General features: G+C 37.9%; 3 protein-coding genes and 2 long non-coding RNA genes across 9 annotated transcripts; 3 read left to right on the top strand and 2 right to left on the bottom strand.

The window, feature by feature from the left end:
* Positions 1-723: 723 nt before the first annotated feature.
* On the top strand, positions 724-1,706 carry LOC116805680. 5 transcript variants are annotated; one of them, XR_004365343.2, is made up of 4 exons: positions 728-847; positions 906-1,048; positions 1,103-1,189; positions 1,258-1,706. It is a non-coding gene; the product is annotated as an uncharacterized LOC116805680 (long non-coding RNA). The 5 variants fall into 5 exon arrangements; XR_004365342.2 differs by having other exon boundaries at positions 729-818; positions 871-1,048; XR_004365339.2 differs by having other exon boundaries at positions 724-1,044.
* Positions 1,707-3,441: 1,735 nt separating this feature from the next.
* On the top strand, positions 3,442-5,358 carry LOC116805695. The gene is made up of 2 exons (XR_004365344.1): positions 3,442-3,656; positions 4,998-5,358. It is a non-coding gene; the product is annotated as an uncharacterized LOC116805695 (long non-coding RNA).
* Positions 4,785-7,903, bottom strand: LOC6558489 (acyl-protein thioesterase 1). Its single transcript, XM_001984697.3, is given in 7 exon segments — positions 4,785-5,143; positions 5,146-5,178; positions 6,243-6,260; positions 6,372-6,915; positions 7,010-7,041; positions 7,103-7,225; positions 7,815-7,903. Coding segments are annotated over 6 exon segments (711 nt in total). The 5' UTR covers positions 7,151-7,225; positions 7,815-7,903; the 3' UTR covers positions 4,785-5,107.
* A 255-nt stretch (positions 7,904-8,158) lies between these two features.
* LOC6557725 (PCI domain-containing protein 2 homolog) lies at positions 8,159-9,530 on the bottom strand. Its single transcript, XM_001984698.2, has one exon. The coding sequence runs from the start codon at positions 9,399-9,401 to the stop codon at positions 8,211-8,213; it is 1,191 nt and encodes a 396-aa protein (XP_001984734.1). The 5' UTR covers positions 9,402-9,530; the 3' UTR covers positions 8,159-8,210.
* Positions 9,531-9,954: 424 nt separating this feature from the next.
* LOC6557871 (1,5-anhydro-D-fructose reductase) lies at positions 9,955-11,308 on the top strand. Its single transcript, XM_001984699.2, has 3 exons — positions 9,955-10,151; positions 10,269-10,411; positions 10,480-11,308. The coding sequence occupies exons 1-3, from the start codon at positions 10,083-10,085 to the stop codon at positions 11,231-11,233; spliced, it is 966 nt and encodes a 321-aa protein (XP_001984735.1). The 5' UTR covers positions 9,955-10,082; the 3' UTR covers positions 11,234-11,308.
* The last annotated feature ends 1,529 nt before the right edge of the window (positions 11,309-12,837 follow it).

Genomic DNA, 12,837 nt, shown 5'->3' with positions numbered 1-12,837 from the left:
AATCTGTGTTGTTGTTATTGTTTTTCTATTTATTGGTGTTTGCTATCAGTTGGTTGCATAAATTCGCAGTTGGCATTCCAAGAACCACGCGCCTCATTAAACTATTGAGCCTCCACTGCACAAATTATGGCAGCCGACGCCATCTATGCATTTTTATTATCTACTTAGCGATGTTCATTTAAAACGTCGACTCAAAAACACTGTCTATTTGTATTTACATACACGATATTGACAGCTCTAAAAATGAATGTGCTGAACGCTTGGAGCAAGTCAATGACCCAATCTTCATTTCAAATATATGAGTCTATATGTTCAATAAATAAATTCGAATAAAATATGAAGCACTTAATAAAATTAAACCATGAGTATTCCACACAAAAACTCGTCATCATTATAAAAGATAAAAATAAAGAACTTTGGCAAATGCATTGCAATTAATCAGAATTCCCAAGAGTAGGTTAACAAACTCGCTTACCCCACAAATGAATAAGAAAAAAATAAAATAAACTGGTATAATATGGGGGACAGTGTGCTGATTGCACCTGCTAATTGCACATAGTATAAAACAACTATACCAACCAGGGTGTCAAACCGAAACGAATTTAGGTTCCAGTTCCGATTCTATTATGAAAAGCATAAAAATTCCAGTACAAATTCAATTTTTACGGTATACTAACGCTGCTGCTCCGATACGGAATGTTTCCAGAAAAAAGATTTGTGCAAAAGTGTGTAGATGGCAGAAGGAAACGATGAAAGACACAGGTGACAACGGAGCTGGGCAGAGACACCAGGACACCGACAAGCCAGATGTCTTTCAGGTGGCTATAATCATAAACGATTTAGGCAAGTAATAACCATGATGAAGAATAGTCGTAGGATACTCACGATAGTTTTCATATACCAAGAAAAATACTCGGTATTCCTCCAACAATTTCGAATTTTGGATTTAAAACCAATATAAGGAAAATTGATGAAAGACATAGAAGTCCTCAACCAGCAAAGATGGAGGGAGTTATAGGCTCAGAAGAGGGCACAATGGATTTAGTAGGTCGCAGTTCAAGTATCCCAATTATATATTATATATTAACATTGGAAATTGCAGAAGGAAGAAACCGCAACTTAAATATTAGTTCCGTTATATTGTAATATTTGAAATTTAGATTCCGATTCCGATTCTGAATTTAAATTGGTAAGCATGAGGATGCGATTGTGTTTCGGTTTCTGAAACCCTGAAGATAACAAATATAAAACAATTAGAACATTCCTTGTAGAAATGCAAATCCTATTTAAAATGCTGCCCCCGAATCTGGAAACAGTTAATTAATGTGAGACGCATGACTGAAACCACAAAAATTATCATAAGCAAACCTGCTGAAATTGCTAATTCAGATATTAACGAATTCATTAAAAATAAAACATTCAAAGGGAGACTGCGGTTAATTGGACAGATCCCAGATGACAAATATGTATACCCAATGGAGGTGCACGTGGATATTAACAGATGACAGACAGCTAGACAATTGGACAGTTTCTAGTCTCGCAATGCTTTCAATAATCGATCCAGTCTCCAACGACAGGCCACGAAACAATAATTATAAATGCATATTTTATGGAAAAAATTGTTATAATCGCATAAATTGCATAGGCATTTCACTAAATGCTTCCGCTACGAGCTAAAGCTAAAAAAAATAAATAATAAAATAAAAGCAGGCTTTGTTTTGATTATTTTTTAGAAATATTTGTGGATATTTCAAAAGTGTACATTTGAGCTTAGGCTAAAATATGTGATATGTTTAATAATATCCAGTTGAAAATTCTCAGATGAAGTATACATAAATTTCAAATCGATGACCTAATCTTTTTTTTCCAAACTTCTAAAGGAAATTAAGCCATTAAACTATACAAAAAATATAAGCAAAACACCGAAACCTTTAAAATATTCTGTCATTTCAAAATTAAGCGAAACCTGTTGAACTTGTCATGATGGCAAGGCTAAGTTTGAACATATAATGCACAGCAAACGTGCCGAACTTACTTTTTGGAACACCCTATATATAAACTGAAGACAAATACAGAACAAAACAGAACAGAACTCTTTGATTTCTCTGAACTCTCTGATTATATGACACTTAAATATATTTGTCATCGTCTGATTCCTTCGCTGAGGCGTTGGATTCTCATGCAAACCGTCTGAAACTCGTTTTTTGCATTCATATAAATACCCCAAGGAAGAAGATGTTTTTTTATTGAGGCTATTCAGAAGCCATAAACCTTTGCATAATTGCCAAACTTGGCTTTAGAAGAAGAGAGAAGAGAAAATAAAAGAAAAGAAAAGAGAGGAGAAGAGCTGACACTTTTCCTTCCACTTGGAAATCAGCGATAATTGAAAATTTGCATATTTGCATATTTAACGCTAATTTCTTACGTCTGGTTTTCGATTTCTTTTTGAGCACGATTCTATTCTATTTGACACCATCGAGAATGACGCGAGGGAGGCCAAACTTTTGACTCATGCCTAGTATTAAGTAAAAGTAAAAATACCTGTTCATTGTCAAGAAAATCGATTACATAATATAAACTACTAATTAAAGCGTTAACAGAATAAATAAACTTTATATATTTGTTTTTCCAACAAAATTGCACTTAGTCACAAGTGGAAGCTGTCAATTAGTTTTGATCGCCTATCAAAGGGCAACTTGTATATAACAACTTTGTCTAAATAGTAAATAAATAGTACCATATTCATTATGTAAATATATTCCACTAATTGATAGTGATCTGTTAAGCGCTGTATAAAAATTCACATAAATTATATTATTTTAGATCAAGTAATTTCATTCCAATCTGGCAATTTGCGCTGATATTTAAAGCAATACCCTACAATTTAATTGATGCTGGTATTTCCAAACGCAAAGGACTGAAAAATGATCTTGAGAATTACTTGCCAGAGTCCAGAGAGTCGAAGGTCAAATTCCAAACAAATTTAATGATTAATCGTATTTAGAGATAATTTATTACCAATCAGTCTGAGCAATATAGAAACCGCAAAGTTTTTTTTTCTCGCTAATTTTTTGAAAGACATTTATCATTATTATTTAAAACTTTGCGTGTGATTTCCATGAATGTAAATATTATTTTTTAATGCGCACTTAGATTCCTTTTTTTAATCTTTCTTTTTTTAACTGCTTAAAACTTAAACGGCGTTCCAAATAATTGCAACAGTAAACGAACCCTTAACGACGCAATTTAATCACGCTGATTAATTAAGTTGTAAGTGCAATCATTACTCATACATTAAATGTCAATTGAGTACATCGTAAATGACACTTTAAAGCGCTAATAAATAAGTAAAGAAAAATAAAAATTAGTTGAAGTGCCCGCTTATCCTATCAATTTTCACTCAGACTGTTTGCATTCTTATTATGCATTTTTGAATCGATTTCACCATTCTGTCGTCCACTCCTAAAGTGAGGTGAGTAAATGGAAAACAGTGTGTGCGAGGAAGGCAGCAAGGGCGCAACAGGGTAACGGATAACAGTGACCCCAGGCGCACACCCACTCCTACACATCTTTCACCCATCGATACCCATCTCGTCGAGTGTAAACAGCACAGAGATTGCAATAAAAACGTTGCACGCACATCTTGCGTTTATTTAGTATGTATTTATCTGAACTTATATATGTATTTGTCTTTCACTTTGCAGATGGAATGCGAATGGAACAACAACAACAAAAAACACACACACCAAATGCATTTAGCATTTTACAAAGCTTCCTTTGTGACAAATCCAAAAAACAGCAACAGCAGCAGCAAAGATTTGATAACAAACTGCAAGCGAAACTTTTAACAACTGCAAACTGTTATTTATTTTTATTTTTATTTTTCCTTTTGCATTTAAGGACTATTTACCTATTTTGGGTTTTTGGTCAAATTGATTTTGGGTATCTGCACAACACTCACAAATTGCCACACATTTTGTTTTGTTTTTGCACTAAACTCGCTCTTCTCGTATTGTTTATAATCAAAATAAAGTGGACGGCGCGAACTTTCCAAGCGCGGAGCGAACGTGTCCAAACTTAGCGGCGATACGGAAACAACTGAACGAAGCGCAGCGAAGTCGTTAATGCTTACGTTCGTCAACATTATTCAACCATGTGTGTGTGTGTGTGTGTGTGTATGTTTGTTGGTGTGTGTGTGCTTAGTCCATGCTGTTTGTTTACTTTGCTCAAAATCTGCCAATTTATTTAATTTGCCGGCTCCGCTTGCCATGCATCAAATTAACTCTTATCAACAATTGCCTTTTCTCGCTGCCCCTCAGTTAAAGATAGTTGAATTATCTGTCGTCCAATAATTTGCTTTGACACTTACATATAAGATAATATATACATTCAAATTTTCGCGCTCACATTTCCATAACAGTTGGCCTGCATGCATGACGAAGCAGTTTGAATGTGTATTCTCGCTATTGATTTTTGTCCAACCTATTGTGACTTAGCACTTTAACGTTTGGCGCTTAAATATATATTCAAAGTTTGGCGCTTAACTATATATTCAAAGTTTGGCGCTCACATTTCAATAACAGTTGACCTCATGTATGACTGAGCAGCTTGAACGTGTATTCTCGCTATCGATTTTTGTCTATTGTGACTTTTCGACTTTTAACGCCGTTTTAAAAGTTACGTAGAAAAAGACGTGCAAAGTTAGCCAGACAGAATCCTGAGGAACAACATAACCCATCACTTTTTTCCACTTTTGCAGTTTTGATAGCTTTGAGAGCTTTGAGTCGTGTCGCATAACTTTATTTAGTTTTGTTTTTAGTTTAGTTTAGTTCGCTTACGCGAAACGGCTTCTCGTCGGAACACCACCAAGTGGAGACAGACAGACAAATCCATCCATTCAATCGCTAACAATATGCCTAAAATCTACATATATATGTACAAAATAATATCTAAAATACAATTCTCTTTTTCGTTTTTGTTTTCTCTTTTTGTTTCAGACGTCTGCAGCGCGCCGAGTTTCTTGACTAGGGAGGGGGATGAAGAGGAGCTTTGATTTTTTTGTGTGTCTGGAAGGAACTGCAACTATATTTTTCATAGTCTATATAGCCTATATAGCTACTATGATATCTGGCAGCATTGCGCCCTTCTAGCAGCCATGTTCTGGCTCTCCCAATGCGTCTGCAAATATATAGATGAGAGATGGAAAATGAGTCTTGCGAGAGCCTCTTTAGTTAATTAAGTAGATAGAATAGATTTGATAAACGTGTTTTGTATGCATTAAGTGATTTTAATTTGTATATAATATGTTTCACTTTGACTAATAATAATAATTGCAAGCAAAGAAATGCAGAAATCATATGATCAGAAGAGGATTTATTCAATTTGACCGGTTTAAGCTATACACGAAAATATAACTAAATTCAGCTGAAAATCTACAGATGATGTGACTGTGATTCTTGCTATATTGAAAATAAACAGAATAAAAAAAGAAAACACAAAATTATTGAAAATTGACAAATTGAGCATTTTTAAAATTTAAAATTCGAAAACTTAAGAATATGTTTCTGAAACGGCTTGATTCCAAGTGACGAATTTCTGAAAAATCAACGTAGATGTTGTTGTAAGAAAAATTTCAATCTGTTGAAACTAATTTTCGAAAATTATCAATTAATTCATATTTCAAATATTCGAATTTTGCTTTTCGGTTTTTTGTTTTGCTTGTTTTTTTTTTAAGGATTAAGTAGCTTTATTAGTAATAATTTTTCAATCAAATATGTATGGTTTTCTTGTTTTTTAATCAAAACAGAAACTAAAGGAAACGTAATTTGTGTGTGCATCGAAAAAAGGAGCGTATTGAAATGCTCCTCTCTTCAAGATCCTCAACCATTGGCATCACCCTATATTATGTTAGGTTTTATATAAATCTATATATATATAGTATATAGTATTGCTTATCTAACGATACCCAATGCATCTTCTTACTTCCACTTCAATTTGGCTAAAACAACAAAGACAAAAACAGCTATAATCTGTGTGTGTGTGTTTGTGTTTGACTTTTGCTTACTGCGATCCATTTTGTAATAATTTTAGTGTTATTTTCAAAAATATGTTGCTATTGCTGTATTTGGTTTTGTATTCATTTTTTCATTCTTGTTTTTTTTTTGGAATGCACACGAGAGGAGACGGAGACGTAGTCGGGTCGCTAAAATGGTCTAAAAGTGCTTAAATGGAAATTAGTTTACCCATTTACTGATTATGTCCTGGAAGAGATAAGAGCAGAGTGAGTGAGGAAATTCTTTAACGAATTGATTAACAATTGCCAAATATATAAAAATTAAACACAATCAACTAGAATAACGCTCCGAACTCACCTTTACATCGCTCATCTCCTCATCGGATGAGGAGTGCGAGAGTCCGCTGTACGTTTTAAAGGTGACATTCTTCATGAACGACTTGAGCAGACTGGCGCTGAGTTGGCCAAATTTATAAGGCACAACGGGATCATAATCTCCGTGCGCTTGGAATATGGGCACCTCATCGCTGCTGATCTTGGCGCCGGGGAACTGCTTGTGCAGTGGCAGCCAACACGAGAGTGCCACAACACCGGCCAGCGGTTGAGCAAAGGTCAGAGCCGAGTAGAGAGCCAAGGCGCCGCCCTGCGAGAAACCGCCGAGCACAATGCGATTGGCCGGTATGCCGGCGTTCACCTCCTTCTGTATCATTGTGTGCACATCGTCACGGGCCGCACGTATGCCCGGCTCATCTTCCGGCCCGCCAATATCCAGGGTCTTCAAATCGAACCACGACGGCATGCGAAAGCCGGCATTCAACGAGACGGGCTGTGTTGGTGCCGTCGGACAAATCACCTTCATGAACGGTGGACGTATAGCAGCCAAAGCACTGCTCCAGCCATGGCTGCAAGGCAAAAAACAAACCAACAATAAATTAATAACCATGTCGATTAAATGCATAATGCAACACAGCTGCTGCTCCTGCTATTTATATTCACCCAGTGTCGCCCAAGCCGTGCATGAAGATGAGCTGCAAGTGGATGCAAAAGATTAGCAAAGAATTGGAGTCAGTGCTGCCAGTGTTTACATACCGTTGCTGTTTGTTTGGCCGTTGCCTCGACAATTACCGGTGCTGACATATCGATAGTTAAGCCTCTTTTGCCGCAAAACAACAAGTAATTTTCCAAATAAGTGCCAGGTACGCTGTGCGTTTACTGGAAAGCGAAAACAACGACTGCTTGTTAATTTCATTTCATTTAGACGACAATTAGAAACGCATGTTGTTAGTTATGTCATGTTTGAAAACAAGTAAGAAAAAGACCATCTTAGCCACACCGAAATTTGCATACCTTGCAGAAAAATATAAATACTAGTTTTATTAATAATAAATAAATAGATAAATATAAGATATACATATACAGGTATATATATACGAAGAAGTCTTCATTTAATACGTTACAAATTGCACAACAAAATTAAAAAAACATCTCGGCAAGTGTATAGAAAACCAAAGCAAAATTAGTAATATTGATTTTGCGATAACACGCCGAATTACACTTTACAACTTGACATTGACAAATTAACAACGTGTATATGTTGAGAGGATTTGCATTATTTAGAATTCGATTTACAACAAAAATTTGCGCAACTGTTTTTCTTTTTTTTTTTTTGTTTAAATTTTGTAAAATAGAAGAGCAAACGCAATGAAATTTAACAAGTGAACTGCAGAAGAGAACCAACACTTATTTCCTAGTCTATGAATTGATAGTCGCTCAAGTCTAGAGCTTAACTTAATATATTTACCAATATATTAAGTTGCGTTTAATTGAATTTCGCTTATTTACTAGACGACACCAAACAATTTGCTGAGCTAGCTGAGTGCTAGCGGATTATTAACACAGGCAGGCGGATGCGTTTGTGTGGCTGTGTCTGTGCATGCGGCCTGGCCATTGACAAATGTAAATATCGATAGCGCGATAGTTATTTCGTGTTTCTTAAGTTCTTGCAGCCCTGCATGATAACGATAATCAATAACAATTACAAGCTGTTTATGCCGTGAGCGAAATAAATGTAAAATTCAGTTGATGCTTCTCTAAAATGTAAGCTTTCTTAATATTTATGAGTTAAGTATAACAGATAAAAGCCAGTTAAACCTTTAGTTTTTGTTTTTATTAAATAAGTCTTTGTTTTTTCACTAAACTAAGTTGAAATTAATGGCGGGAAGGGATTTTGTTTGGACACAACCAATTTGTTGTGGGCATGTGAAATGTAGCCCTTGATTTTACCATCGTAAATGAGATTTGCGATGATGCAGTGCGCCTCATCCAGCGAGACATCCGTCACGCCCACAAACTGCAGCGCCGTCAAGAAATCACCCATGTCCAGCTGATGGGTCTGCCTAATAGCAAAGACTTTCTTGAAAAGATTTCGATACACAATAAACTTTAGTTTCTCGACAAGCAAATAAATGCCACTGCGTATCAGGACCAATTCCTGTTCCCGGACAATCTCATCGAACTTATTCACATTGCCGGCCTTAAGGGCCAGGGCTAAATCATGGAAGAGCAGCAGATCGAAGCGTTCCAGCAAAGATTTGCATGGCAAATAGCCGAGCAACATTTTCACGGGTACCAAATAGATGAGAATCAGTCGTTTGTTGCTCGTAAATCGATTTGGGCAGTGGGTAAAAGCATATGAGAGATCCTCCACAGCCATCTGATAGTTGGAATCGAACATGGCTCGTCGTCCGACAAAGTACTTGTACGTGATCTGCTCCGGCAGTGGAAAACTCTCCTTGAACGCACAATTGTCGATGGCACGGATGAGGGGCTTACACAAGTGGAGTTTATTGATGCGAAAATAGACCTTGAACAGTTGATTCACTAGATTCATCATGCCCAGGCGTTTAGTCTCTTCCTCGGAAGCACGTCCATCGGCGGCACAGACCCGAAAACAGGCCATCATACAATCCGCAGCCTTTTCGAGGATGTTGCCCGGCGTGAAGCCGCGACAATGTTTCTCGCAGGCCTGCGCCAGATAGCGTAGATCAAGGCACACCCGATACATGAGTGGCAGGCACCAGTTCTCGTCCTTGAGCTGCTGTAGCAATTTAACCACCGCAGAACAGCTCGCCGCCTGGTGGTTGTAGGCGTCCATATAACTGGGTGGCTCTTGCGCCAAATAATAGAGCACCTTTAGATGTGCACTGACGACCTCATCCAGTGGTGTTTTCAGTATGCGTTCCACTAGCTTCTCCGGTTGTGCGATGTACAAATTGTGATTCTGGACGTGAACATCGCGCAGCGACAAAAATGTGGCCAAATTGTCGCCATCGTAATCCTCGGCGGAGCGCAAAACGCCCGCCAAATAATTGTTGACTGTGCCAAACATCTTTCCCACAGTTTAGCTGGATGAATAGATTATATATTAAATACAACACGATCAGCTTATTCTTCAACTAATGTTCAGTGTAAATTTAAATGTTTCGGGTTGCTGCTTCTTCCTTAATACATTTAGCGTTTACTCAAATGTTATTAACAGTGGCCAGTGTATACATACTTAAAAATATAATAAAATATTAAATAAAACACGATATCAGATGTAAATCAGCTTTATATTGAATTAACCTTTTGCAGAAATTTAAATGATTCGAGTTGCTTTTTCAATCTCATTTCAATGTTAAATGTACATTGACTCAAATGGTATTAACTTAACAATGTACGAACTATCGATTGTGCTGATAGTTCGTGCATTAAGTGACCAGTGTGTACACACTTTAGCGCAATTACTTTCACTTAAAAATAACAGCGTTTTTAAATATATAATATACAACAAATCGCTGTTTTTTTAACCAAATATTTGGCACACATTTTGTGAAGGTCAAGATGATGTCTATATATAAACAATGTCTGTATATACATCGCTATATGTTTGTATTTAAAGAAATCTGTCAATGAAATTAGTTTGTAGACTAAGAAGGCTTTTTTCCTTTCGTTTACTTTTCGGTGAGTGCGAAAAACGCGCCTGATTTTAATATATATATAACAAACAGCATAAGTGCCGCATACTGAGATGTCCACTCCAAATTTTCTTTTGAGCAATGGCAAAAATATGCCCATGGTCGGGCTGGGCACATGGCGCGTAAGTCTTATTGAATAATCCCAAAACAGCGACAATTAAAATGTATACTAGAGCTTTCAAGGCTGCATTGCACATGCAACAATGCACTAAAGCTTTTTAACGGATTTTTTTTGGCAGAGTCCTCCAGATGTTATTACACAGGCCGTAAAGGATGCGATAGATATAGGATATCGTCACTTTGATTGCGCCCATATTTATGGGAATGAAGCACAAGTTGGCGCTGCAATTGCCGACAAGCTCGCAGAAGGTACTGTAGTCCGGTAAATACTGCTTAAAATCAAAAAATTGACTATCGATTATTAATACACGAACTTCTTCGCAAACGCAGTGAAGAGCTGTTCATTACGAGCAAGCTGTGGAATACCCATCATAGACCGGATTTGGTGCGTTCCGCCTGCGAAACAAGCATGCGAAATTTGGGTATTGACTATCTGGATTTGTATCTAATGCATTGGCCGATGGCATACAAATCGGGCGATAATCTATATCCAACATGCCCCGACACTGGCAAAGCCGTCTTTGATAATATCGATTTCGTGGACACGTGGCGAGCAATGGAGGATTTGGTAGACAGTGGCCTATGCAATGCCATCGGTGTGTCCAATTTCAATGAGCAGCAAATCAATCGACTGCTGAGCGTTGCCAAACTGAAACCGGTTGTGCTCCAAATCGAATGCCATCCATATTTGCGCCAAAAGAGTCTGATCACGCTGTGCTACGACAACGCGATTGCGGTGACAGCATATAGCTCGCTAGGATCGGCACACACACCGTACGAGAAGCCCGGAGCATATCCGCTGCTCAAGCATCCCGTCCTGCTGGAAATCGCAGCCAAATATGAGAGATCACCGGCACAGGTCCTGTTGCGCTACCAGACACAGTCGGGCATCATTGTGATACCGCGCTCAGTGAGCAAACATCACATGTACGAGAATTTCAAGATCTGGGACTTTGGGCTAGACAACGATGATCTGCAGGCCATCGATGATCTCGATTGCAATGGTCGTTTTATGACCATGAAAGCGGCCTATGGGCATCCACATCATCCCTTTGAAACGGAAACTCCAAACTCAAAAACATAAATGTAAAATTCATTAGTGTACCTGTGTGTCAAATGACTCTAAATTGAACTATTAATAAATTATGTATATTATATATTGAAGGACTCACGTCAGTGAGAGAGGCTCTATGATATAACTGCTTTCGGCTGTCAATCAACTTGATTTTAATATCATAGCTTCACTTGTTTTATTACAAATGCCTGTTCGAAACATGAAAAACATAGCTATCACTGAATAAATTTGACAAAAGAAAGATTGATTTTATTAACTTATTTAAGATGAATGGGTCTTTGAGAAATCGCATTCGACTTATTCGCTCGACAATCCAAACTGCAATTAGAGGCTATGCTGCACGAAAAGAAGCAAAATTTAAATGGTAAGACTATGTTGCATTTGCAGACATATCGATACTCAATTATCGTATGCCACAGCCAAAAGTGAGATTTAAAGGGCCACATTGCTGAAAAGCGGGAACAAGTTGGCAGGGTCAGCAACGTGTGAGGACATTCTCCGCAAGGTGGCGCGTTGAAGCTTAGGGACGAGAACACATGTGGAAAAGAAAAAAAAACGCAGTGAGGCAGGTCGTGGTCCATAGCGCTTAAATTTGTGTGCCGTACGGATCGAATGGTGAAGTACATCTAGGAGTGCCTTGACCCTCCATATTCGATAGACCGTGTGAAGCCAAATTCGGCGTAAGTGTGTCTGTTTGAATAAATGTTGTGCTGCGCTAATTTTGTGGGTTATGTTTAGGTGGCCGACGGCAGGTCACGCCGCAATTGTGCAATTTATGTCATACGCTCCGAAGTTGATGCAACAACGACCTGGCCGTCGCGCAAAGATTGCCGGATACGCCCTCGAAGCTACTGCGAGGAAACACTGGGCGAATACACCATCCCCTGATATTGGCAGCGCGCAAGCGCACCGACGGTATTTCTTCAGCCGGTGAGTGCGTTCCGATGTGGAATAAGTGCCATCGGGATAAGCCTTTAGTAACCAGCCGCGTAGCTCGAGCGCAGTACGCGCAATCGACCCAGAGTCCAAATTAAATTACAAATTGTAAAAAGAAAGAAAAACAAAAAAAAGAAACACATGTCAAGAAAAAAAGGGTGCGAGTCGACTGCGCGCATGTGAGCAGTGCTCCAGCACACCCACCCCTACTCCAGTATATTTATGTAAATGTGAATGTTAGATTAAGCCAATTTGTTGAATGTTGTGTTAAGTTATTCGTTATTACCGTATTTATTTATTCATGCATCTAATAATTATTTAAATTTCTAAGTTGACCGTGTTCGTCAACAAAATCCGGCGTCCGGATTTTTGCCAAATTGCAGAATCCATTTCTTTTTGCACGAGCCCCCCATACACCGAATACTTATATTGGAGCTCTAATAGGGTAGGATAGGGATTGAGGACCACCTAAAGTAATCGTCATATTTGTTCCATTTTTTTTTATTTTGGTTTTATCGGATTTGGCAAGATTCCCGATTTAAATTCAAAATTGAATAGCCGTTGCAGAATACAACGCTACCTAGCGGCGTATTCAGTAATTAATACTCCATAGCATGTAATGTTTGTTAATAAATTGTAAGAAAATAACGATGATCTGTGAGTAAGTTAAATGCAGG

The sequence above is a fragment of the Drosophila grimshawi genome, unplaced genomic scaffold (assembly GCF_018153295.1).
Source record: "Drosophila grimshawi isolate 15287-2541.00 unplaced genomic scaffold, ASM1815329v1 contig_44, whole genome shotgun sequence".
Classification (NCBI taxonomy): Eukaryota; Metazoa; Arthropoda; class Insecta; order Diptera; family Drosophilidae; genus Drosophila; species Drosophila grimshawi.
Note: the sequence above shows the minus strand (reverse complement) of the source record. Positions and strands in the feature narration are given on the sequence as shown.

Coding starts and splice junctions, on each gene's coding strand:
- LOC6557725 (XM_001984698.2), bottom strand. CDS start 9,401: ATGTTTGGCACAGTCAACAATTATTTGGCGGGCGTTTTGCGCTCCGCC.
- LOC6557871 (XM_001984699.2), top strand. CDS start 10,083: ATGTCCACTCCAAATTTTCTTTTGAGCAATGGCAAAAATATGCCCATG. Junction 10,152..10,268: donor TCGGGCTGGGCACATGGCGC/GTAAGTCTTATT, acceptor TTTTTTTGGCAG/AGTCCTCCAGATGTTATTAC. Junction 10,412..10,479: donor GCAGAAGGTACTGTAGTCCG/GTAAATACTGCT, acceptor TCGCAAACGCAG/TGAAGAGCTGTTCATTACGA.